This window comes from Gobius niger (assembly GCF_951799975.1).
Source record: "Gobius niger genome assembly, chromosome: 3".
Taxonomy (NCBI): domain Eukaryota; kingdom Metazoa; phylum Chordata; class Actinopteri; order Gobiiformes; family Gobiidae; genus Gobius; species Gobius niger.
In genome coordinates this window covers 36395344-36422888 of record NC_136854.1, presented here as the reverse complement: position 1 = coordinate 36422888, position 27545 = coordinate 36395344, and the positions used below count along the sequence as shown (strand labels likewise).

Genomic DNA, 27545 nt, shown 5'->3' with positions numbered 1-27545 from the left:
TCTAATCAGGCGCAGGGCTTCAAATTACCATATCAGACGCCTTATGTACATAACATCGGCTACATAGTTGGTAATGTTTTCTTACACTGTCCCTGTCAAATTAACAAATACATAAAAAGAAAAAGAAAAAAACACGTGCTGAGTTAAAAAACCCAACGTGCACCTTGCATTAAAAGGTTTGCCCATACCTAACTGGTAGAGAAGATATTGGAGTAAATGGGAAAAGCATCTGATTCCATTTTTGTCTTTTATTTCCCGTGTTTCTTTGTGCTCATGACTACCTTTGGCATTAATCTGTGAACCAAATGGTATTTACGCATTACGCTCGCTTAATAATGACACGACCCATCTATGAACATCCAATGAAACACAACAATACTCACTTTCCCTTGCAGCTGGACGGCCCAAATCAAAGCATTTGTTCCCAGGACCGAGAGCAGAAGGCGGGGGCAGTGGAGTGCAGTTTGGGAGGGGGGCGGGTCGATGGGGGAACGAGTGTTTGTGAGTTCAAAGCCTGCAGGGTCAAGCTCAGGGGTCAATCTCTCGGTGGCAATTGACTTTATAATCAGGAGGGGCCTCATAAAATATGCCTGTTTCTTAATCAGGCCTCTCCGGGTGGCTTTTTTTTTTTTTTTACTTTTTTTTTTTTTTTAAGTCAAGCAGCATCCAAAGCTTCATTAAATAATTATGCCTGAATGAAACTTTTGCTTTTCGAAATCCAAAACGACACGCAAGCAATTCCCGATTCATGAAACGCCTCCTGGGCTATACGCTGTGATTGGATCAAAGTGTTGACCTGTGTTGCCGGGCGACCTTTCGTGATCCCGCCCGCTGCCTTGGGAGTAGAGGGACCCCTCGCTTGTCCCACCTGGGGATTACCTCAACCGTGTCACCGTGCCCTTGTCTGTTTGATGGGGGGGGGGGATCTGACGCCCCCACTGCGCTCTGAATAATAGACCACATCCACCTGTCTGGGATGCCCGTGTTACTATGATGAAATGCTCTTATGCCTTCCAGGACTGACGTGCGGCTTCCTGTGTCTTTTTTTTTCTCACAGGGTACAAAGCGGGACACCTCCAGGCAGACGCTGAAAGGGGACATGCCGGATGTGTCGGCGGAGCCCGGAGCTCCTGCGTGGCCAGTGGGATGTCCCAAGTGGAGAGGTAAAGACTCTGAAGGATGACAGGGAACAGCTGGAGGACAGGAACGGTGTCACTCTTTGGTACGACACAGTGGACTTCAGTCAGACAGTGAGAGACACGCTACGGTGTTCGGTGTCTCGTCTGTATGACTCGTCCAATCATTCGGTCTCGATGGGCTCATTAACAATTGTCTATTCTATAAGCACCACGCCATTCTCTCTGTTAGTCCTCCATTCTCAAACTGGGGTCCGGGGACCTCTGGGGGGTTATTGAGCCATGCGGGAAGTCCATCATCAACATCACCAATAGTCATTTCAATATCGATTTGATAGAGATCTAAGCTTTAAATCAGACCTAAGCAACTCATGCCCCTAGAGGCCATAAGCGCCACTGCAGGTGTTGTAGCATGTTATGTTTTTTTACTCATTAATTGTCTGTGAGAGTAAATAGTACGCTGACAGAAAAGACAAAGGGAGAGACGGATATTATACATCCAATAACACAATGGAGAGAATTGTTTTCACTCAAGCCAGGCTGTAAATACTGTTTAAGTGGTGCTAGCCCGCAGTTAGCTTTGCCCGTTAGCCCGTTAGCTTCTTCTAACACCAGGGGGAGATGGGAGTGTCATCCCATTAACGCCTGTATTACCGCCAGAGGGACTACAGAAAGGATTTGTTATGGTAAACAAGCTACTTAGTTCTACTTCAACTTTCTAAATGTTCATTATACACTAAAAAGAAAATAGCTCAGAACAATAAACCTAGAGGTAAACCTAGGTTTAAACACCGAAATTGTTTGTAATGTCACACTGGTTGGAAAACTTGAAAGTCTTGGGGATTTCTTTACGGGTCCTTGGTCCCCTAAAGTTGTGGTGCCCGACTTTTTTGTCTTGTGTACCCGTTTAGTCGTTCATTTATGCTCCGAGTACTCCCATCTTGCCAATATTATTACAAAGTGACCAACTAAACTAAGATTATTCAGTATTTAATAGTGTGTGGTGTCCATGTTTGGAATGAATTGTTTTGAATTATCTGATAACCAAATTAAAATAAATGAAAAATGAAATGAAATGAAGCTAAAATACTCTAAAAATCAATCAATTCTATTCAGTTTGACTTTTAATCTGAAATAATTCCAAGTAGTACCCCTGGTTGGGAAACACAGCCCTAAAGTTTGCTGTTAGGTATTTCACTGTGACACATCCACGAGTCACATATTAAAGGCATTTGGTCATCCTTTAGTATATTATAAAAACACGGGCCATCTGATTACAAAGCGTATCAAATTCATGAACTCTCAGACTAGTTTTCCAACATGATCCCAAAAAGCGACCCTGCAAGTTGTTATATGCGCCTATAAACTCATCCCTGTGAAGAATTTTAAACATATTAATTTAGTGGCTCTTTCATTGCGTCTAATGCAAAATCAGGTATAGAGCTTTTAAGCACCTTTTTTTACAGTAAACATTTTACAGCAAAGAATCATTCACCTCAATACATCTCACATTTCCGCTACAACAGACTATAAAACCTGAGGCAAAGTGGATTTTGTGAATTTCCCAGGCGCACAATGGCCTTTAGAAATGCACCTGAATCGACAAACTGAGTTGACTGTGTTTAGTATCTGGACGGGAGACTGTGTGCAAGAACGTTTTCTTTTTCTGGGTGATGTGTGAGCGCTTGGCGGAAGGTCTGATGAATCCACCTTAGGGCGAACTGTGCCGCACCGAGCATGGAGTGAAAAACGGTCCATTGTGACAAATGCTATTCAAATAAGATTCCCTTTCGCCCATGATTTTTTTTTCATCCAAGCTGTAGTGTTTGATCCTATGTGATGTAAACCGCCTAAAGCCCAAATGATGATGCACATATGAGTATTATTACCTATAGAGCAACATACTATGACGGGTTCTGGATGCTAAACTCGTATATATGGGTATTATTTAGGCAATCACAAACAAGGTGGTGGTGTACTCCTGTCAATCAAAGTTGAGTTGATTGAGTCCATAAAAGAGGTGTTATTCTTGCCGTTTTCATGTCGGGGAACTAAGAAACTAACCGCGAGGCTACATATTTTAATGATTGGAAGGCTCTGTATATGTATCTTATAGTTCAAAGTGAGATTGTGTTGCGTAGAAAAAAAACTTGGAAACTATTGCTTTTGAAGTGAGAGACAAGTGAGCTGTCAAGCGCGCCTGCAGTGGGGCTTATAACATCTAACATCTTGTGAAAGAATGTTAAAAAAAACATCTGCAATGGGACCAGAATTATATTAAATAGATACAAGGATAGTCGCTATCTTCCACTTCTGTATAGGCATTTTCCTTGGTAAGCTTTACTATTATTTGTTAATGTGCTATGGTATTTTTGTGTGATTTGAGTGTGTGACTTTTTTGTGTGTGTGAGGAGTAGGGCTGGGACAGTTCCTGTTTTCTATACTTTTATATTTTCAATACCAGTAGTACCTAAACTTTCTTTTCAACACCATACCGGTGTCATTGAACGGTACACGGCCCATAGTGAGGAGATAAGAAAATCACAAATCCTCTTAGTTTCACAGCGGAGAGGAAACATTGCTGTATCCAATTTGCAAATAATATAAATTGATAAGATGACGAGCCGTGATTGAATTTAAAATGCGCAAACATAACTCTGGTCAAATCTCATGGTAATAGGAGAGGGCTTATGCACATTGTCCGTGCTATCAACAGAGATGAATGGGCCACTTCAAAGACATATATTATGCAAATGTCAGACAGGGGGATGATCTCCATAATGGCGTCCATCAAAGCGCTGCTCCTCCTGGTGAGCACATGTGTGTCAGGAATCATCTGTGCAGGATTATTGTGGTCTGGGAATGTCTCGTGGGTCGGTCCGCCCCCACCATTTTGTCCCCATATGTCGCCCTCATACCAGAGCCTTTTGAAATATCGCAAAAAAACAAACTCTCTGGGGAAGTTTAAGAGTTCTGGGTTGACACATGTCTCTTTTGTGGAGGATTGTTCACGTAGACAGGACAGGACAGGACAATTGAGATTGATCTTAAAGGGCCGGTGCCTGATTTGTTTAGTGACATTAAATTTGCCCTGTTTCATTATATTGAATATGCAGTGGTTTATAAAAACAGACTGTCCATGTATACATAAAGCCTTTTTATGTATTGTGAACTTATAGGCTATTTTTTGCTAGCATGACTGTGAAAGTTGTGAAACAAGCTTATTGCTGGGTTTCAGGTCACATCACAGCGTTCTAAAGGCCTATAATATTACATAGAGGTAAAATAATTCTGTTTTTGAGTACATTTTTGGTCTTGTAAAAAATATCTCCAGAAATCAGCAACACTCTGGATAACTAGGAAATGAGGCCCTATGTCAAAAATTCTAAAATATCCCTTTAATGATTAATTGTTGATTAATCATGAACAACCCTTGTTAGAGGTTGTTTGGTCAGTAAACAGCTGTAAATTGCACAGTTACTCGGGATAACAAGGGATAACATGGGATTTTGAACACTTCTATCAGACCTTTTGATAATATTTGTCTTTGTTATTCATTTGAGTTAAAGGAATAGGCCACCGTTTTTACATACTGAGATATGCTCTTACCTCACTTTAGCCGAGTTAATATATCCCCGTCTGGTCTTTGTCCGTGCGCTCTGCCAGGCAAACGGAGCACATACGCAGCCTCTCCCACATGTCACATAGCTCCAAAAAAGCTCACGATAGAAGCTACCAAGCTCTTCCACGTGTTCCCTATTTAAATAAAGTTACGTGAAGTGTTTTCATGCAAAGTATATTTACACAGAAATGTAGCATGTCGATTTTATAAGCAAATAAAAAGGGGGACTATATTGTGAGGCGTAATGATACGAGGAGCAAAACGTCCGCGCAGTAACTCCTAAAGGCTATTGACGGAAGTGAGCGGGGGGAAGTCTTTAGGAGTTACTGCACGGACGTTTTGCTCCTCGTATCATTACGCCTCACAATATAGTACCCCTTTTTATTTGCTTATAAAATCGACACGTTACATTTCTGTGTAAATATACTTCGCATGAAAACACTTCATGTAACTTTATTTAAATAGGGAACACGTGGAAGAGCTTGGTAGCTTCTATCGTGAGCTTTTTTGGAGCTATATGACATGTGGGAGAGGCTGCGTATGTGCTCCGTTTGCCTGGCAGAGCGCACGGACAAAGATCAGACGGGGATATATTAACTCGGCTAAAGTGAGGTAAGAGCATATCTCAGTATGTAAAAACGGTGGCCTATTCCTTTAAGTATTTGCGTATCCAGATGTTGATGTAGGACAAAGCTGTGGTCCTTGTTTTATTTCCCCCTCTTTGCCTCTCTCTCTCCTCTCCTCCACACCCCTGTCTCCCCCTCACACACATCTCTCTAAGCTTGTTGCATTCCTGGTTCCTTGAATGCACACAGAAATGCATGCTGATCTGGCGTCAGCACTTCTTAAAATGGGCCGCTGCCACCGCTGCTCCGCTCCGTCTGCCCTCCTCGCTCTAAATCCTGGAGACACAGGGGGAGAGATGAGAGCGAGCAGGAAGAAATCTGCTCCATCCGCCCAAACTCTGGAATGTATTTTCATTAAGAGCAGTTTGTTTGAGGGGATTGGCGCGGTGCAGGAGAGGGGGAGTATCAGGCGTGATCAGGAGCAGCATATATAGGTGAATGTTAGGTTACACTCACAGTTTTACACAGAGTATCTTCCATCTATAGAACCATGCAAGAACCTTTCTGTATTTTTATGTGTGCATTTTATTTGGGTGATATTTGAACATTTGATAAACTTAAGTTGATGACATACTTCGTAGAGGAGACTGAGGCTATTTGTCACACTTTTTTAGAGCTCACTTGCTCATCAACAGAAAATCCCACAAGAGTCAGACCTGCATTAAATGAAAGCTTGAACCTTTGACTTCAAGTAGACATCGCTACCCTTTTTCTATCATATTGCGATGAACAGTTATTAACTGTCAAACACAACAAAATTGGCTGTGACAATGTGCCCAGGTTGTCACTGTTGCTTTAATGGAGTTTTTAACATGAAATTTGATAAACTTTTGTAACTTTTTTTGCTTTTTGAGATAGAAGGACAAAATACGTTTTACGATTATTATTTTTTACACTTATTTGAAGTCACTGTTGATTTTTTTGCAAAATGCTCTGAGGTGTAAAAGTACAAATTGACCAAATGATCCAAACATACGGCCGCTATAAAGGCTCATGTCAAAATAAAGTGATGATAAAAACATACTAGACACAGGAGAAAAAAAATTCCGCCATTTTTACCCCATGTGACAAATAACCCCCAGTGTCCACTTTACAAACAATGTAAGCTAGCTAACAAACGGCTTTAGCATGTTAGCTCTAAAACGGCTCAAATAAAAGCTAGCAAAAGTTAACAAAAGGAAAGCGCTCAAAAATAACCTAGACATTTAAGTTTGGGAAACAATTCAAAACAATTCAAAGTTGTCCTCACCTTCTGTCCAAATGAGAAAATGTTTATTGGAAGAGAAGAAGAAAATCAATACACATACAGCGTATCCTTACAAGCATTCAGCGCCCTCTAATGTGGCAACAAAAAGAAATTTGACATACTATTATCCCCATATTTAGCCCCAGCCTCCCTAAGTAGGTTTAGGTTACTGATGCATACATTGTTCCTGCCATATAAAGTACAGTGTAATGTGCTATGTAACACTATAATAAGTACCTACAGGTGACATACACGATGGAATGTCTATTAGTATTTTGGTGATACATAATGTAATAAGACACAAAAGCGTAACGAACGAACAAACAAACTAACTGTAAAGGTTATATGTCTTATTACATTATGTTCTACCAAAGTACTAATACACATTATTCATTGCGTTTGCACTGCATAGGTACAGCTGTTACAGAGCACATTAGATTGTACTTATTTAGTTGTGTGCAATGTATCAAGGTATTAAATAAATTGTTGCCCCATTAATTTTGTTGTTTCGTTTATACGTAAGTCATACAAAACCGGTTACATATATTCAAAACTGGCACACTGGTAGAAAAATGAAAAGGCCTTTGTTAAATCATGGCTAGAGAGATAAAATGCATCAACATGTTTTTGTTTCATATTCCATACAAAGCAGCTCTGAAAGTAACTTAGTAGAACTTAGACTTAAACTTATAGAACCCTCCACCCCTATATTCATGCAGGTGCACACTGTCGTTGTGTCCTTTGCTGAGACACTCCCCCCCCCTTGCCTCCAGAGTACACTGGAGTATGAATGCGAGTGTGACTGGGTGAGTGGTTCCTAGATATATAAAGCGTTTTGAGTGCTTAATGTAGGCGGAAAAGCGCTATATAAAAAAATGCATGCATGGTCTGCAAATTGAACCAGAGAGACATTCTTGCTATGAGGCAAGAGAGCAAACCAATGAGTGCTGACGTTTTTAGACGGATCCAGATCTTGATATAGAACCTTTGGTCAGGAATACCAGAGATGAGTCTATTGTTCATGTTTTTCAGCTCAGGGGGAAAACCAGAGTACAGAGCGATATCCCAACTAGACTCATCTGGGGAATCAAGCCTGTGACCTTCTGGATTGAGCTCTGGCAAATTACATACTATTCCGCCATATCCCCCTTCTTACTGTCTCCTGTCAAAAGAAGACAAGTACCACTAAAAATATCTCCAGGCACCACGGCCACATTTGGCAGATATCGCCTGCAGTCTGTAAAGCCTATTTACTACAGCGCTTCCTTAAAAAAAAATGTCCCAGAAGCAGCCGCCTGTCTCACATCCCGGTTACCCTCGTCACCAGATAGACATAAGCCCATATATAGCGGGCATTAGCAAGTGTCTATGTGTGCGGTGGGATGTCACCTTTAACACTAGAAACACAGTCTATCCCCTGATCTGGCCATATCCAAAAAAAAACCACACCGGTCTAGGTTTAGTCCTGGTACGGGTCGGTCTCCAGGAGAGGTAATTACCAACCGAGGAAACACAAGACTTACTGGAAGAGGCTTATCTCCACGCACACACACACACACTGTCCACCGTCTCAAATGGAACTGGTATCCTGGGACTCGCCCAAAGCTACATTATCCTCCTCCCCCTCCGCAGTAGGATACACCTAGATATCTCTGTCCCAACTCTAAATGACACCACAGCAGTTTCTCTTTCTTTGCCACATTCAGGGACTTCTACAAGCTCCGAGCATAAAACCAACCAAACCAAACCAACCGACTAGTATTTATCGGGCCATAGCTTTATCTGTTTCATGTGATTATTCTTGACAGTGTTTTGTAGAATATGGTCAGGCTCAGGTCCTGTTTAAATGAGGTAAAAATAACATACAGTATTGAAAAAAAATGATTGACTGTTCAAAAACGTTCTGCAGTCCAGTCTTAAACGCAAACATGACAAACCTATAGCTGTCACCAAACCAACTTTCTGAGATCAAAGCATCCCAGGACCAGACGAACATGTTTCCAATAACGGGAGAGTGATGTTGTAGCAACAGTGTCTAATGTAAATATCATGGCTGTTGCCTGCCTGTGTCATATGTGGTAACAAAGTATGTTTGTCGTGCAGATGCACGAACATTTAGTCAACAGAATCCATATTTGAGATGTGTATTCTCCTTATTGCATGGCTACAATGACGATGACCAGACATTTTCCTGTTATGATGATTTTTTATGGTTTAGAGCAAGTAAATTTCCATGGGGGCCAAAATATATGGGGAGTGTATTGCCAGGGTCCATAAACTAAAGCTCCAGTTTTGATTGGGAAAATACTATTGAGGAAACTTTTTTCAATTAATGAATAATGAGCCGGACTGCAGCCTCATAGAAACAGTTTACTCTTGTATTTTACTTTACAAGCCTGTGTCGCAAGTTTGTGCTACTACTACGCTACTAATGTAGCCACAGCCACTCTGGGACAGACTGTCCATTTCCCACGTGGCTATAATGTGTTGTTTATATCCTGATCTCGTGTTATGTCAGTGCCCTCTGCTGGACACATGTCGAATTCTTTCTTTTTACTTTTTTAATTTAAGATGCCCCCTAGTGGCTGGAATGAGCATTGTGGCTATTCCTTTAGAAATTCTTAAAGAGGGGGTATTATGCTTTTTTCAATCACATAGCACCAGTCTATATCGCACTACAAGGATGACAAAACCAGAATAACTGCCTTGTATAAAATGTCTCTCTCAAAATGGCTGTAGCGAATGTCTTGAAATAGGCCTCTGTCTCTTTAAGAACCTCTGACCCTTTCCGACACGCCCCCTCCACACGCTGTCTGTGGCATCAGTGGGGAGGAGGTTCTGCTGAGGAGCAGTGGTTGGTTACTCGGCTGGTGACGAAAGCTCGGAGGCGTCTCCAGGAGGTGGGGGCGTTCCTAGGAGGACTCAAGCAAACCTATCCCTAAAATGGCCGCCATCAGAGTTTTTACAAATTACTCAAAAATATGTGAATGTGCCAAGGCAACACTTCGGGCATGTTTTTAATGAGGGAATGACATAATAACATGATGTAAAGCTTGAAAAAGTCAATTTTGCATAATACCCCTCCTTTAACTCCGCACAGGAATGGTCTAGATTCATACTTTATTTTTCTTTCTTTTTTTTACATACTCAGGAATCTGGGCTCTACAAGTCAGGCTGGATTAAATCAAACACGGGAGACAACTGGTTTAACTTCAATCAAAAAGGAAGAAATAACATTCAAATTTCTGAAGTTTGTTATACATTTTCCCATTATGCAAATGTACTACAACAAGCAGTACATGTCGTGTACAAAGTGATTCAAAGTGCTTTACAGAACATGGATGTATTGATTAAAGGTCCTACACTACGTTTACACGCAGACCAAAGAGCTGATCATAATCTGATTTCTGGAGTTCTCTGATTATCGACGTGGCTGTTGACAGCGTAATCTGATATACATGATCTGATATTCATATAATCTGATTTAGTTGTGATGTTTCACACATGTGCATAAACCAACCAGGAAAATACAGCAAAGAGGCCAAACTAATGTCACAAATGCAAAGATTGAAGATATTATTGAAAGTATTTTTGATTTAAAAAAATGAATAAATAAAACACAAAAGTTATCCATGAAATGAATCTGTAATTTGTTTGTAGGGAAAGTGACATGTGATTCCAACAGTCGAGAGGTTAAGGCAGAATATTACTCTTACTCACTGTTTAAATCATAGCTCCCTTCTCTTCTTTTTTTTTTTTTACGTTGAAGCACAGTTTGTATTTTACTTTACTACTTCAATTACTAACTGAGTTTGAACCCTCGACCTTTGAGTTTCTTCAAGACGCTGCTGCCACAAAAACAACTGCCATTCCCCTGCTCTATAGGCTACACAAAAGTCAGTACTTGATACAGCAAAACATTGTGATTGATAAAACTGAAAGTGAGGTTTTTTTTTTTATCATTTACACAACGGCAAAGAGAACAGCTATTATTCACAGTTTAATATTAGAAACCCTTTTTGTTAATTCCCTTAAAGCGTGCCTTCCTGACATGATCCTACAGTTATCTAGAAACAACATGAGCAATTGCAAAAGACTTCTGACTAATCTCACTGAAGTTGTGCGCATCCCACCCATTTTATTTTTCTATTAGCTCTGCCAGGTTTGTAAGTAGCGTGTCCCTGATGGCTTGTACCACCGAAATAGCGCTTTAGATGATCCCTCTATTTGTTATTGCGCGGAAATAACCCCCTAAGGCTGTTTATCATCACCTAAAAGGCACAGCGCAGGAAGAAATGTATCAATCAATAAGTGGTTTTGGTAATCTCAGCCTGAGTGAATAGTTTGCTGAGGATCGCTGTTTGGTGCGCTGACTCAGGCGTTCGCGGCGGTGGGGGTTTTTTGGCTGCCGCTCTGCCCCTGATTAGCCCCTGCGAAGCTTGTGGTGGATGCGCGAGGAAGACCACCCCCGCTCTGCGCGAGTGTGTTGATATAGCGCCTCCATAATACGTGTGCATATGGCCTCCAACTTACACTAACATACAGAGACAGCAGCATATGTCGACAATTAGCTCCGCACAAAACAACAGGGACGATCGGAACAGTCATTAGTGTGATGTAAATAATGAAATGGTAATGGAAGTGTCAGACTGCCGAAGCTATTCACATCAAAAGTAATAAACAATGTACGATAATGAAGGGGATGAAGAATGTTACCTTTTAGTTTGTGGTTGCTTTTGAGCACTAAGGGTTTTGCCACCTGCTTGCTCTGGACCAGTCGCTCTCCAGCACTTTCCATGTCGCTCACCAAAGGCTTTCTACATTTCTATATTTGCCTGATGAGTCACATTCGAGATGCAATTTTCTTTTTGCCTACGCATGTTGGACACAAGCTTCAAACATTCAAGTTAAAGGAACATGCCACCGTTTTTCCATACTGAGATATGTTCTTGCCTGAGCTTAGACGAGTTGATACGTACCTGTCTGGCCTGTGTGTCCGTGGAAGAGCGTGGTCGCTTCCAACTTCACCCCTGTTTGGAGCTATAGGAATATACCGGGAGAGGCCAAATGCTAACAACATGTTTGGTCCAGATACGTATCAATTTGCCTAAGCTCAGGTAAGAACATATCTCAGTATGTAAAAACAGTGGCCTGTTCCTTTAAGGAATACTTTTTTGTTTATTTGACCCATCCTTCGATGCCGCTGGGGCAACCCGTAAAGAGCAGCGGGCGACCGCAGTGTATGTATTGTGCATGTTTTTGATTAATGAGGGAAACTGGAGCACCAGGAGGAAATTCATCCAGACACGGGAAGAGAATCATGCAAACTCCGTACAGAAAGGCCCGCATGGTCCTGGAATCGAACCTTGGGCCATCTTACTGTCAGTCAAGAGCACTAACTGCTCAGCCATCGAGCCAATTATTTATTATTATTTTTAGTTTTGTAAAACTAGCTTATAAAGGTAAAAAAAACTTGGAGGACGGAACTATATGGTCCCACTATATGGTTTGTAAACTGCATCCACTAATCATGCAGATAGACGGGGCCTTTCTGTGTGGAGTTTGCATTTTCTCCCCGTGTCTGCGTAGGTTTCATCCGGGTTCTCCGGTTTACCCTTAAAACTTGTGCAATAGGTGAATCTTCCAGCTAGGTGATTCTGACCACCAACCTGGCTCCACATCATGGAGATGGGTCCACTGCCATCGACCACTGCTCCTTACGGGTCGCCCCAGCGGCATCGAAGGATGTGTTAAATGCAGAGGACAAATTTCCCTACGGGGACAATAAAGTATACAAACAAACAAACAAACAAACAAACAAACAAACAATTATCAATTTCTGGGGAAAGGTGGCAGAGTGGTTCGTGCCCAGTCACCTTCTCGTGTCATAGCAAAAAAGTCCTTTGGGTCCACGGCCAGTTCCTGTGTGGAGTTTGCGTGTCCTCCCTATGTCTGGGTGGGCTTCCATTGCAACAATTTCCAATATGATTACTTATCATATTGTCATGAATGCATGGTCTGTGAGATACAAATAGCCGGTCCTACGTAGTCAAGTTTGCAAAGTTTGCAGTAGATATCTTTTGTAATGAGAGTTTTTTGTTTCAATGACTTTTAATCTTAAGAGTTAATAGCCAACTGCATCTGTGTTTTGTGTTTCTTTCTGACTCATCTGGAGCCCAGGGGACAATGCCTCTTCCCAACAGTGCATCAAGTTCGATCTAAACTCACCCTCCTAACTCGGTGCAGACAGTGTTAATTGTGGCAGTCAGAGGCAGTCAGGGTTAGTAAAGGAAGAGGCTCGGGTAGAGGAGAAACGGCAGCGCACAGTTAGGAGGACGGTGATGAAGAGAAGGGGGTGACTGGAACCAAACAGGACCTCAGTGGGTGTTTGTGCTTTTATTGTTGTTGTTTTAGAAAATAGCTTTAAACGCTGCACCGGGCTGATAGCAGAGTTGCTGGCACATGAACACACGTTACTCATTCTCTCTCTCGCAAACACACACACACACGCACTGATGCCTCTCCTTTTTACTTTCTCTACGTGGAAATCTCCATGGTAACAAAATGTACAGAACACAAGCAGGATAGAAGCGGGGTATTTTAAGTTTCAAAGGAACAAAGGCAACAATAGGAACGACAAAGAGAGGAAGGGACTCAGGCCAGAATGGTGAAGAGAGAAAGAATTGGACCTGTGAGTGTTCATGGCCATGTCCCGCAAAACCATAAGGGTCAAAACAGTGGTCTGCTTGTAAGTAGTATAGAACCTTATAACACAAAGTTAAGATGTGAAGTTACAGATAGACCCTTATGTTTTGTTCAAAATGCACCTAACTTTACAAAAATGTATACAGTGAAAAGAAGAGGTCCAGGAACAGGAATATGCATACATACATTTTAACAAATACAATGATGGGATCCGTTCGTTTCAAAGAGCCGTTCAAAAGACTGGTTCTTTTTTATATAACATTTCAATAACCCCAGCCAGATGACTCACAATATCTAAGACGTGATCGATAAAAGGCACACTCTTTCCGTTTAAATCATCCAACAATACAATGGGACCGTTATTTACGCTTTGAAAAACGTGTTTGTGGATAAAATCTTGCGCCACAATTAATAAAAAGAAGCTGAAACTGTCTCACAAATCATTTTTATTGCATTTAGCTTTGACTTAAGTGGAAAAAGCTTTCACTTGTGTCGCCTGCTCCATTGTTGGGCTGATTCTTGTGTTCGTATGGGGGAGTTCTGGGTAAAATTGATTGAAAAAAAGATCTGGCTCTTTTCACATTTGAGATCTGGTTTGGTCATCACATCACTACAAGAATATCAGATAGAAGTAGTACCTTATAATTCTAATGAGACAATACTATTCCAATTGTGTTTTCAGGTGGGTCACCACAAGGAAACGAATTTGTCCCCACTTTGTCCATGTGACCCACCCTTTCAAGGAGCAGTTTGCGACAAAAGTGCAGTAGCTTTTTTTAAATATAAAAAATCCAGATCAGATTTTGCAAGTTTAAAAACCTTAGCATTTAGCGTAAATCCACCCGGATGTGGATGCAACGAGAAAACTCCTCAGACCAGTCAGCGAATCGCACTAGGATCCGTATTTTACCGCTACAGCGCAACTTTTTTCATTCAGAAAAGCTGTCAATTTCACCACATCTGGCCATGTTTGATGCAGTTTATCCCAGCACTAACTGTAGAGACTTTTGTTATTGTCACTGTCCCAGACCTCACAGCATCATTGTGGGACAGGGTTACGTCAGATGAGCTCAGATGAGGCCCTGCTCCAGACACTCCTCCTGTTATCGTGTTAAAGTGTTACATTGTGATAGCATGTTTTAGGGACATTTCTATGTGGGTGGCTGTTTGCAATTACACACATCAACTCGTAACATCTCCCGCCTGAGCTTCTGCCTGTGGTGAGGACAGCTGAGTGAATTTTTAAGGGTTGTACAGAGGTCAAAAGTCAAGCCCTAGTGTAGGTGGCCCCCTTGTAGTGAGACCACCATGGCTAACCGACAAACGGCCGTGAGGCTGAGTGAATTGGCTTCGTCATACTGCACTTTTCACACCGTCTTTCTCCCTGCCATCCTCCACTGTCATACGTTCAATCCGTTCACTTTCTCTGCTCCAGGACAAACTCTGAGAGGCCAAACAGCTAAACATGAAGGACACATCTGCTGCATTTGACTGGCATGGGAAATACATTGTTATTTTAGTGCTTGGATGGCATCACAAGTTTGTCCAAATGAGTTTTACAAAGAGCGGTTGATGCTGCCGCGTCTCTTTCAGCAGGGAAGTTGATTATGGGGAAGTCAACAATGTTTTCTAACAGTGTCAAATCAGAAAAAAAAAAAAGAGGTATTCATAGTTTTTCTAGTAACATTATGCCAAGATGTCAACATTCTCTTTGAAGGGAATTAGGTTACCAGTGTGCGCTTGTATAGAATTCAGTCCATGAGCTTATATAAAATGGTTTTGTGACCACTCATTTTGCAAGTTCTCCTACTTAGAAAGAACGGAGAGGTCTGTCATTTTCATCATAGGTGCACTTTAACTGTGAGACACAGAATATAGAACATAAGTATTTGATACAATGGGACATATAAAACAGGAGGGTCATTTACTAAGCGTTTGCTCATGTGCAAAGCAAGTAGCACGTGCTAAAGTGGATGAGCTGCAGACTCATTTATGCATGTTTTTACTCACATACCATTTGTTAGAGGATCACGTTAAATCGTTATTTATCATACTGGGTCAGGGTGTACAGTCGTACTATCTCTCTCAGGCGCCACTCAGCCACTGAATGTTTGCTTGTGTGTCAGTATGACACTCTGAGACGGTATTTATCCCTTTTCTGTGGAAGCATAGACAGACTTGAATGGGAGGACTAGAGCAATGTCTCGAGTTCATGTCTCCGGGCTCCGTACCGATGGTAATAAGACATCCTATTTTTCATCTATCCTCTCAAACACCATTGTTAATTCTCTAACACCATTGTCTTATTTCCATATCAGATTTGGGGGCCTGATGCTGTAATACAGGCAATATCAAAAGATAAATTAAGCAGATTTTATTTTTCAGCTTGCACCCCCTATTTAGCACCTGCCTTGATAAATGAGCCTCCAGGAATTTTTTTTAAAAAGCAATTTTTTACCCAAAATATCACCACACATGGCCCCAACCATCTTCTCTTCAATATGGTTCAGTCGTTCTGTCCCCTTTGCAGAAAAACCCTCCCAAAGCCTGATGTTTCCACCCCCATAATTTACAGTGGGGATGGGGATGGGGATGGTGCGAGTAGAGTTTATAACGAACATTTTAATTTGGTCTCATCTGGCTTCATGACCTTCTCCCATGTTTCCTCTGGATCATCCTCATGAGGTCAGATGAGACTAAAATCCAACCTTTTGGGTAAAACCTCCTTCTGTGATCAAACCTCATCTCTGGGTACACAAATAGGTCATGTTTAAAGATCTATACCCTAACTTTAAATGACAACCCTAATATTTTGCTGTAAATGAAGCTTAATATTGCAATGATCTATACACAATGCAGACAATATGCTGTATCGTGACAATGTGTGTTCCTTTTCCCAATTTGATAAAAAAAAATATAGAAATGGCTGAGTTCCAACTTTTTTTAGACTTCAGTTGTAATTGAAACAGGTTATATTCCCCCCAAATTAACCAAATAAACTATATGCAGCCACCCCATGAGCCAGTAGCCATAGTCACAACTTCTTTGCAGACTTTAACATTAACATTACTCCTAACAATTTAGCACAGTTTCAGTCCTGCTCTCCTCCTCACTTCACTTGACGCAAACGTCCATACTCCATCAAACAGGTTCATTTGGAGTTTAGCGTCCTCCCCTCGTGACCCCAGCGCTCCGCTCTCACACTTGTTTACGACGGCCCGGATTAGCAGCACCATCACGTCATGCTTTTCATCATCAAAGGCTCAGTGTTTATCACCGTTGCTACGAGACGCAGCCCTCCTGTAGCCTGTGTGACGGGATAAACCCAAATGAGCGCCGCTAATATCAGGGTGCAGTGTGAGATATCTGAACCATCATCTGCTGCTGGTGAGCCACAGACCAGAGTCCTCCTCCAAGAACATGCAGGGCACATGAGGTGAATAATAGTTCGGGAAATGTGTTTAAATAGTTTAATAGAGAACATTTCTAAGATAGAGCTTTATGGGATTGTGTTTCCTGGTGCATTCCATAAATATAAACCAATAGTGATGCATTTGCTAGCAGTGACCTAATGCTAATTGAGTGGTCTGTTTTCTTTGTTTATGTTTATACTGTAGCTAATGCTATGACCCTAGGATATGATTGTTGCCAGCATTGATTAGACGAGCATTAGCCAAAACATTATAATAAGTCTCTAAATAACCCCTTTATTTGCTGTGATGTGATTACCTCGAACGAAATGTACTTTTGCATGAGCGCTACGATGACACAATTGTGATAATTGACTTCTTTAAGAGATTAAAATTCAAAGGTAAAGGTACAATTGGAGGATGGATGGAGGATATGGATATAGTGTAGTACAGGATAAAGTGATGTGGAAGTTTACATGCAAATACATTAATAAGCAGATCAAAAGCTTGGTGGAGAAAGTACAGTCTGCAACTCAAGGTACATTTTCCAATATTCCTGAACTCTCTGTATAAATAAATGGCTGAAATATTATCGAAATTTGGGTAGCACTTTATTTTATCCTTGAGTACAATGTAATCTGCTTTGTAACAATCTGTAATAACTAGTATCTCTGGCGTACATACACAATGGAATAATGTATATTAGTACTTTGCAGGTACATAATGTAAAAAGACATAAAACCCTTACTCTAACCCTAACCTTAAGGAGCAGGCCACTGCTTTTCTATACTGAGATATGTTCTTACCTGAGCTTAGACAAGTTGATATGTACTGGTCTTTGTGTGTGCCCTGAGTCACACAAAAAGACCAAAGATGTTGTTAGCATTTGGCCTCTCCCAGTATATTCCTATAGCTCCAAATGTGGTGAAGTAAGAGGGCACAAAGACCAGACAGGGACGTATCAATTCGTCTAAGCTCTGGTAAGAACATATCTCAAAACGGTGGCCTGTTCCTTTAAGCCCTAACCCTAAGGGTCTCCTCATGTCATATTACATTGTGTGCCTCCAAAGTACTTATACACATTATTACATTGTGTATGTACTACAGAGGTGCTAGTCATTATATTTAGGTACAGTGTATCAAGGCAGTGTTAAATAAAGTATCCAAATTTCTATGATATTTACTATATATTTGAGCCATTTATTTATACAGAAAGCATAGGAATATTGGAAAATTCACCTCGACTTGTAGACTGTACTTTGTCCACCAAGCTTTTGATCTGTTTCTTATAAATGTAACTGATTTATCACTATATCCTTTACTACTGTACTGCATCCATATCCATTTCCAAATATGCCGATAAACAACAACTGAATTTATGTTGTCTAAGTTTTACAACTCTATAAACCCTCTCTCTAAATAAGACTAATAAAGAATAATGAAAGACACAAGAGTATCATGAGGAACACTCTAATAGTGAAAACATGACTTTATGTGAGACACTTGAGATAATGCTAATTTTACAACATTATATCATCATTATGTCATTACAAATTGAAGTCATCTTATATCAGTGACCGTCAGCAAACAGCCACCCACGGCTGAGTTTGCAGGATGTTTTTCTGTGGCCACATATTGGTCACATCCACTCGGTCCCACTGAACAATGCCTGTGTGCTGCAGCCAAGGACACGAGTGTTTAGAAGTGTAACGCTGGCACGACACCAATCACATTTGACCAAACAAGGATCTCAACTTCTGAACAATGTTGTGCGTGTCAAACTGTGTTTCGATTTTTCTCGTTTGGATGAACCTCACTTCAGTAATTGTCTGGTAATATAGGGTAGAAATGGAATGGTAAAGGGATGAAGAGAGTTTCTATTACTTTTCTGGTTATTTACTTTGCAGGGTTGAGGGATTTGTTTTGCTTTTTTAATCTCTATTTAACAAGTGTGCACTCACAAACATGGTCAAGGTTAAGGTATACTTTATTGTCTCCTTAAGGAAATTTGTTGTCTGCATTTGATCCTTTGGTGCTGCTCGGGCAACACGTAAGGAGCAGTGGGCGACCGCAGTGCAGCACCCGAGGACCATCTCCACCTTGGTCGAGGATTTACCTATTGTGCATGTTTTTGCTATGTTTTTGTGGGGTTTGTTGGATTTTTTTGGACTGCAGAGAGTCCATAATGGTCCTGAAGAAAGCAGCTTTTTAAAAGTAAACAAGATTATCAGCTAAGGCCATTTGAGACCCACACATTTCTTCTTCGGAAACACTGAAGAGGCACCAAGAGCCCCCACACCTGCAGCACAGTGGAGGCAGCACAAGAGGAGCTACAGGAAACAAGGAAGGGTATCCGGGCAAGACTCACAGCTAAGCCACACATGCCCTCTGTCCCTACTATTGTTCTGGCTAATGGATGGTCACTGGAGAATTAAGCAGATCAACTGCTAAGCTCTTCCCAGAAGATGGTGAAAGACTGTTGTGGACCAGGAGGAGGTGGAGGAGCTGACCAGTGCAGGACACCATGCTCTGAAACAGGGACAAACACAGGAGGCGCCGCACTGTTTCAGAGGATCAGAGGAGACTGAAGCTAGCCTGGCATCCAGAGTAATCTGCGATGTTTATTACTTAATAAACAGGAGACTAGTCTGGCGACCCTGTCGTAGAAAAGCTACTGCTGGAGGCGGGACTAATGTGGGACAACCGCAGTGCATAGCAGCCAATGAGAACATAGCAGATGTGACGACAGAGACAGCGACAAGAAAGTTGTAGTCATTCGGACATTAACAATGGCGCTCCCGCCACACGAGTTCAGTAAATGACTTCTGTCGTTTATGTCAGAAAAACTTAAGAATACAAGCATACCGGAGCATTACGTGAAGTGGTTGCTTGTGTTGAAACAAAGCGCAACAACATGACGCCCGTTCAGGGAGCTGCTCTGATTGGTCGGTAGGCTCCATATTGCTGCGTCACTTCCTTTGAAAGCGCAATGGAGTGTTGCCAGACCCTCTTCTGTAAAGAAGCGGAGTCTGGTTGGCGAGACTAGACTGAAGCCAGTCAGCCAGGTTTCCTCCGGGTGCTACGGTTTCTCCGACCTCCAAAAAACATGCTGGTTGGCCCACAGTGGCAGTGTGGCTCAGTCGCAGCGGCTCAGGACTAACACCTGAACAATAAAGCACTTACTTACATATGCCTTCCTTTTCCTCCAGCACAGCTTCCTCCGCTTCACATCAGTCTTTCACCATCTCCTCGTTTGTCCCTTTTTTGTTTCCTCTTGTGGCGCCTCCTCTGTGCTGCAGGTGTGGGGGCTCTTGTTGCCTCTTCAGTGTCTCAGAAGAAGAAATGTGTAGGTCTCAAATGTCTTTAGCTGTTTGTTTACTTAAAAACAGTAAAGATGTACAAAAGTATCCAGTCAAACAATGTGAAACACAGACACTACAAATGTTAAGGGAAAAACGCTGTTGTACCGAATCTTAAAAGAATCCTTTAAGATTTGATTGAATAAATGTCAGTCTCTACTTGAGTCAGTGAACATTTTTAAAGTGACAGCAAAAACACAAACAAACCAACACTTTCATAATTTTTGCCCATGCCCGCCCTGTCCCCTGCTGATCTAGCTCCAGCTCCAGTCTGGTGTGTGCGCCTTTACCCTGACGAAATGCTCTTAAAGATAAGACATGTATCTGTGTGTTCGGTTGCCAGGTCAGAATTACCACCTCCACCTTCTCCTCCCAGACGCTCCTCCCTCCTGTGCAAACTTATTAATTTCCATCCGCTGGTTTTCTCTGCCATTTGGAGATACTACCAAATCACATTATGGCTGTCATGGATTATGTGTACAGGGAATGCATCTCCTTGAAGAAGAAAGGGGGAAAGATCAAAGATGTGCTCACAATCACCTCTCAGTGCAGATGGGAGCGGGACCAGATTCTGCTTGTCGGAGGTTTCCACGCCATATATGGTTTATGCCGAATGCACTTAGCCAGAAAACAATCAAGGGGAAACAACAAACAAATATGCAGTCGGGAATTGAAATGTGGCTTTCTGTAAACAGCAAATGTAATTAACAGAGTGGTATGGAATATATGGTAAAGTGCCCTGATTTAGATTGGTCATTAAAGAATTGAATTTTTGTAGAAACTTTCTTTCCAGTCAACATAATACTTGGGTGAAGGGAAAAGCATGAGAGAGAAATTGAACTGAAATGACCACAGACGCAAGAAAAAGCATCGTTCTGAATGAAATGCTGTTTTTGTGTTTGTAGACACAAACACAGGGATCCATCTTTATGTCTTTAACCAGGACCTCGGTACCTTAAAGGGGAGTTCGACAGGACCAGACCAGTTCACTTGAGACCGGTTTATTTAGGGAGAGGCAGCGCTGACTTTAGGGTAAAGTGGTCTGGGACGTTATGGGAGTGGCCAAGGACAGATATATTCATGTGGCAACAACCGCAGCCTGATACTGTGCTTTAGTCCTGCATCAAAACACCTTTGTATATGCAAAATTTGGCCATTAGATAGGACTGAGCGCTCATCTACAGCAAAAAGGCGGATATAATTATTCTATATTATGCCTGAACAGCAATGGGAAAAATCGGATGCAAATGTATTCCTAAACTAATTTATAAAATAGACTTTAATAGCATGACCATCTCTGATTGGCCTCAATCCATACCGAAGTGAAAGTAAAAATCAGCTGTACCGTGTGCATATGTTAACTTTCACTTTTAGACAGTCAGATCAAAGAAGCAGCAGCAGATCTTGGAATTTTGCATTTGCGATTCTCCCTGGATCATTAAGTGTGTTTTAACTGTGGGAATATATAAAAATATATCATTTTATTGAATTGTATTGAACAAGTCATGATAGAGCCTGGTGAATTTGTGAAGAGAAAGCCAACTTTGAATGTGCAAGTCGAGTATTGCCTTTCAAAGGCCTGACCAATCACAGTGGTGACATGCCCCCCCTCCCCTAGCCCTCCAAACTGGTGTAGTTTGCAAACAGCTCCAGACCCCATGGCTGAAGTGGTCTGGTCCTGTCCAAAAGCCCCTTGAAAGCTGGCGGTTCTACATTGTGGTAGGTACATTGTCATCTTCAAACTTTCTTACTGATGCATGCATCAAAACGGCATTCCATACAACTGAGGACTGCAATGACTAATTGAGTAATCACAACAAAATTTTACAAACATTTTAGTTATTTATCATCTTTTCTTTTCTTTTTTTTTTTTTTACAAAACAGGGCTGTAATATATCGCAATAAATATCATATTGCAATATGAGGTATTATCGTAAGAAGCCACAATATATCGCACTATATATATATCACTGAAGTCTTCATCTGACTGAGATCGACACATCTTTTTTGCAAACTCAGCCAAAAACAAACGATGCATTGAACTTATGAATATGTAAAAGTTCAGTTTGAGTTAAAAATTTATTTTTAACTTTTAGGCGTGGGCCATATCGTATCGTATATCGTTATCGCAATCTAATTTTTTTATATCGTTGTAAGTTTTTGTATCTTTGTGGACACGATATAATTTATGTTATACACTCCATCAGAGCAGCATAAACATTGACTGCAGAACATGGGGGCAGGTGCTTACAAAGTAAAATGAAATGAAGGATATAAACGGCTTGAGTAGATTATAATTTGTGAGGAAATTAGTTTGCCGCTAAAATAGAAGAATAAAATATCACTGAATTAATATTCCCAATTGGCGTAAGGCTGTAATTTTGAAGTCATTTGTCCATTGTCAATTATATTCAAATCAAATATATCGTTATCACAATATATTCTTTTTTATATCGTGGTATAGATTTTAGGTCCTTTTTGGAGAAAATGAGAAGTGACACACCACATAACACAGTCCCGGGCATAAATAACTTCCTACTCTCGTTCCCTGCCTCTCCGTCAGCCATGGAAACACACAGAAAATCATACTTCAAGGATTTCCAAAGAGAGATGAGCTCAAATGAGAGAATATCCCTGTCTTTCATCTCCAGAAAAAATCAGACATGCTCCTCTCGGCTGCTTTGATGCAACTCTTTGGGTTTTGGGGTGTTTTATCCTCTTACAGGAGCTGATGAGGTCTATACCAGAGTGTGTGTGGTTGATATGAAGAAAGCTCATGCGGATATATGTAGAGTATGGCCTTCAAAAGGGTCTTTGTTTGGCTGAGAGACCTATACTTTTAGTGTCAATGCTTGTTTTCTATATGGACATGTGATTCCTCCTCTTTCAAGCCCTTTTGATTATGTTTTCTATATATGCAAATCAGTGGATCGCTGCAGATTTCATTGTATTCCAATTCTTTGTTCCCATAATACTCAAGACCTGTTCATCTCTCTCAGGCAATCGCTATCAGCCTACTCAGCTCATTTTTTACTTCTTCTCTCTAGCATTTGAGTGAAATTATGTTTGCCCTCTTATGTTTTATTATAGCATTGCACATGCAGGCTGTATGTTGTTGAAATTGTGTGTTAGGTCAATGTGTCTTTAGAGCCGGTGTGGGCAAGTTTTTGTCATGGAGGTCAGATTTTCTTCCCCCCCAAAACACCAATTGTTGGTCCATTTTCAACAGATGCCAGTTTTTAATAGGTACTTTATCCCTGATTTTTTTAATACTTTAAAGCAGTACTTATTTACCTTAATAAATCCCTTTCGTAGTCCATCTGCTGGTAATACAAGTGTTGATGGGATGATTGGGGGGGTCTTTCATCTCCCCTAGTGTCTCTGGCCAGAAAACCACAATTGCAGCTTTCCCTGCTCCGACCTGGAGGCCCCAATACACACTTATGGAATCACGAAGAAGAAGCTAACAGGCTAACGGGCAAAGCTAACTGCGGGCTAGCACCACTTAAACAGTATTTACAACCAAGTTTGAGTGAAAACAATTATCTTCATTTTGTAATTGGATCTACAATATCCCTCTCGACCTTTGTCTTTTCTGTCAGCGTAGTATTTACTCTGACGGACAATTAATGAGTAAAAAAAACACAAAATGCTACAACACCTGCAGTGGCGCTTATGGCCTCTAGGGGTATGAGTTACTTAGTTCTGCTTTAACCTCTTTTAAGCGTCAAAAGAGCAACAAAAACACGGCGGAAAGGCAATAATAACACAATAAAAAAGCGACAAACACACAGAACTAAAGAGCGACGAAAAAACAACAAAAATTCCGAAAAGGTGACGAAAACGCAATAAAAAAAATAGTGACAAAAATGAGATGGAAAAGCAATGAAAAAAGCGACGAAAAAAACACAACAAAAACACTTCCAAATTGTGATGAAAAAGCAACAAAATATCAACAAGAACGGCACAACGAAAAGGCGACTGAATGCGATGAAAAAGTGACCGAAAAAAACTACAAAAACATGACAAAAATGCTTAAAAAACAGCTTTCAAATGAGGCGTTACACTGGCCTATAGGCTCCAGCCCAGAAGCTTTTAGATTAGGGTAAAGCTGAACTGAAGAAAATGTCCCTAAATCATCTTGTAGGCCCTGACGTTGTGTGTGTGTTCTTGTACTTGACATTGTGAGGACCAGTTTGAGTTTTTAACCAACAGTGAGGACATTTTTGTAAAGTGAGGTCTTTACTTATTTGACGGACTTGTTTGAGGGTCAAGATGTGGTTTTAGGGTTAGGGTTAGAATACGGTTTAGATTAGGGTTAGGATTAGGATTAGGGTTAGGGGTTTAGGGTTCAGGGTTAGGGTTAGAATTGGGTTTGGATTAGTGTTAGGATTAAGGTAAGAGTTAGGGGTTTAGGGTTCAGGGTCATGTTTGTTTGTTTGTATACTTTATTGTCCCCGTAGGGAAATTTGTCCTCTGCATTTAACCCATCTGGGGTAATACATTGTCTATGAGAGTCCTCACTAAGATAGCAGTACAAGATTTATGTGTGTGTGTGTGTGTGTGTGTGTGTGTTCTTGTACTTACATTGTGAGGACCAGTTTGAGTTTTAAACCGAGAGTGAGGATATTTTTGGAAAGTGAGGACATTTTTGGGTGGTCCTCACTTATTTGAACGACTGTTTGAGGGTCTAGATATGGTTTTAGGGTTAGGGTTAGAATTGGGTTTAGATTGGGGTTAGGGTCAGGGGCCCTAGGTACCACCACCATCACATAACAGGGAAATATACATCCACATGCAGTAATTATTGAGGTCATAAGGCAAACTTGAACATTTCTCTCTTTCCTGAATCCAATTTTATACATAATTGTAACAAGATTAAAGCCCCATTCTATACATTTCAACCAGTGATATGTAGCTGAAGGACTTTTTCCATGGCGTTCCTTTTCCACCCTTTAACCAACACTGAGTGGTCGATTGAGACGTGAAAAAGAACAGTCGGTGACAGCTGTGGACGAGATAAATCATTTATAAATGCGCATTTGTGATGAACATTTATCCCTTCTAGGCGTATAGATATTCCATTTACATCCGCTTTCTGTGCATTACATAGGTTTTGATTTGCGAGGCAGGGACAACTTTCACGGTAATAGCGCGTCTATACCTCCCAGCGGCTTTAAACACATAAATGAATGCGCCCAGACCAGACAGAGACATACCTCTTTACCATGTTGCCGCTGGCTTCACACCGCGATGTCTTTCTTCTTCTGGTGTTTGCGTCTTGTAGCTCCCGCCCTCCACGCACCTCACTGCTCAGCCTGGCTCTGGTCCAGCTATAGATTGTTAATTACAGCCAGTGTGAGAAGCGTGGGGTTTTTTTTTTTTTCTTCCTTTTTTCCCCCCGATACAAACGAAAGTGTTTCTTTGTCAGACTTCAAAGTGTCGGAGAGCGGTTCCTCGGGGATTAGTGACCCAGGAATTAAACGCCCATGGGCCAGAGCAGGTACAGCAGATAATGAACACGAGCGCTCACACAGACATACACATGTAAGATGCTCATGTTACAGGAGGAAGGAGACAATAGAGGAGGGAGGACATACATGTGGACAAACACGACTCCGACCACAATGTGAGCTACTATGTATGTATGGGCTATTGGGTCGAAAGGAAATGTACATGTAAATTGTTTTGAAAAATGTGTCTTAATAAGTTATATGTTAAAGCTATTCTTCATCATGGATTTGTGGACTGTGTTTCCCATCCAGGGGCACCTCTGGAGGCACTTGAGCACTTAGTGAGGGTTATACCTGGAATTGCTTCAGATTAAAAAGGAAGAAGGTGAAACTAAGAAGAAATGTATTATTACTTTCAAAGGAAAGCTTCATTTTGACTTTAGTTGACTTTGTTAAGAGGATGCTTTGTTGAGTCGGTCCTTACTTTGGTTTGACATGACAAACTGAAAAAAAATCAGAATCGTCTGCACAGCATTGTAAAAGAACATGGAAAAATTGTTGGATCTATTTTAAGTGGCTTAGCTGACATTTTGACAGCGCCTCTGGAATCGCCCATATATGGTCATGTTTGAAAACAGTTAAGAGGGAAAACAATTTGGAGAAAAATATAAACTTTGTCTAATTATTAAAAAACTACTTTAAGGAATTATGAATATAGTTTTCTACGAAATAAAGATACAAAGACATGGAGGAGTGGTTCAACGGCCCATCTATTATAGAAAACGCAATCTCAATGGCCGCCACCTGGGCGCCGCCATGTTTATTTCCCATACCGACTTTGAAGCTAAGCAGGGAAGTGCCTGGTTAGAACTGGGATGGGAGACCGTTCCTCCGACGCTAAGCAGGGAAGGGCCTGGTTAGGACTGGGATGGGAGACCGTTTGGGAACACCAGGAAGCCTGGCGACAGTACTGAGTGTGTGCGTGGTTGGTGGTGCTGCTGTCCGAGGACAACCCGCTGTCACAAAAACGCGAGTGCACGAGATCTGACTGCCGTGCGTGTGCGCGCATCCAAACAGGTCGATGTGTGTGTGCGCGCGCGTGTGTGTGTTCGTGCATGTGTGTATGTATGTGTGCGCGTGCATCCAAACAGGGCGATGTGTGCGTGTGTGTATGTGTGTGCGTGTGCGTGCGTGCCCAAAACCTGCTCAAACACGAGCCTCTAATCACACGCGCTGCTCCGACTGATTTATCCTCCGTGTGAGTAAAAGCGAAAATGACACTACAACTTCACGAGCGCATGGCCTGCACTGCGTAGTTTTTTTTCTATTTTTTTTCCTTTGCTGCTGGACCATTTGTTTTCTATTTTGCTTTCACGTATTGTGAGCCCAGAGGTACATTTTATTCTAAAGCAGCTTTGAACGCATTGCCTATTGTATTGTAAGGTTATAAATACTGTCTAATAACGATCATTAGGCTATTTCAGTTCTAAACTTACTCATTTTTTTTTTTTTGTACACTACCGTGATGCACCAAACCACGGGTCCTGCACCGTGAACCAAACCGTTAGAGCTGAACCCCTAATATTTATCCATAATTATTCCACTGTCTCTTGAATCCTGTTCCCCGAGTTTTGCGAAAATATTGTCGTAGTTTATAAGAAAGGAGCACGGGTGCATCAAACACTCCAATTGCAGTTTGTTTGAAATTGTTTTTTGCCTTCATTCTTTTACTCATTTGTAGTGGCCATAGTTTTTGGAATGGGTTGGGAACCACTGGTCTACAGCTGAACTGTGTGACGGGTTGGACATTTCTTTGTAATCACTCACAATCTCAGAATATCAAATGTGGAGACTAGCGAGGCCCGGCCGAAGGCCGGGTCTCAGCTAGTAAATACATAAATAGTGGAGAATGCTAACATGATGCCACATGTTAGCATCGAGCTAACCCTAACACCAGCTCGCGCTAGCTGCGACTGCCGTTTTTTTCC

General features: G+C 41.4%; 1 protein-coding gene across 1 annotated transcript in view; it reads left to right on the top strand.

The window, feature by feature from the left end:
* The window catches only part of LOC306960911 (uncharacterized protein), a 56085-nt gene that overhangs the window by 22029 nt on the left and 6511 nt on the right, over positions 1 to 27545 (top strand). The window contains exon 2 of the mRNA XM_079553518.1: positions 1058 to 1163. Coding sequence (XP_079409644.1) covers positions 1058 to 1163 — 106 coding nt within the window. The remainder of the gene's footprint in view (positions 1 to 1057; positions 1164 to 27545) is intronic.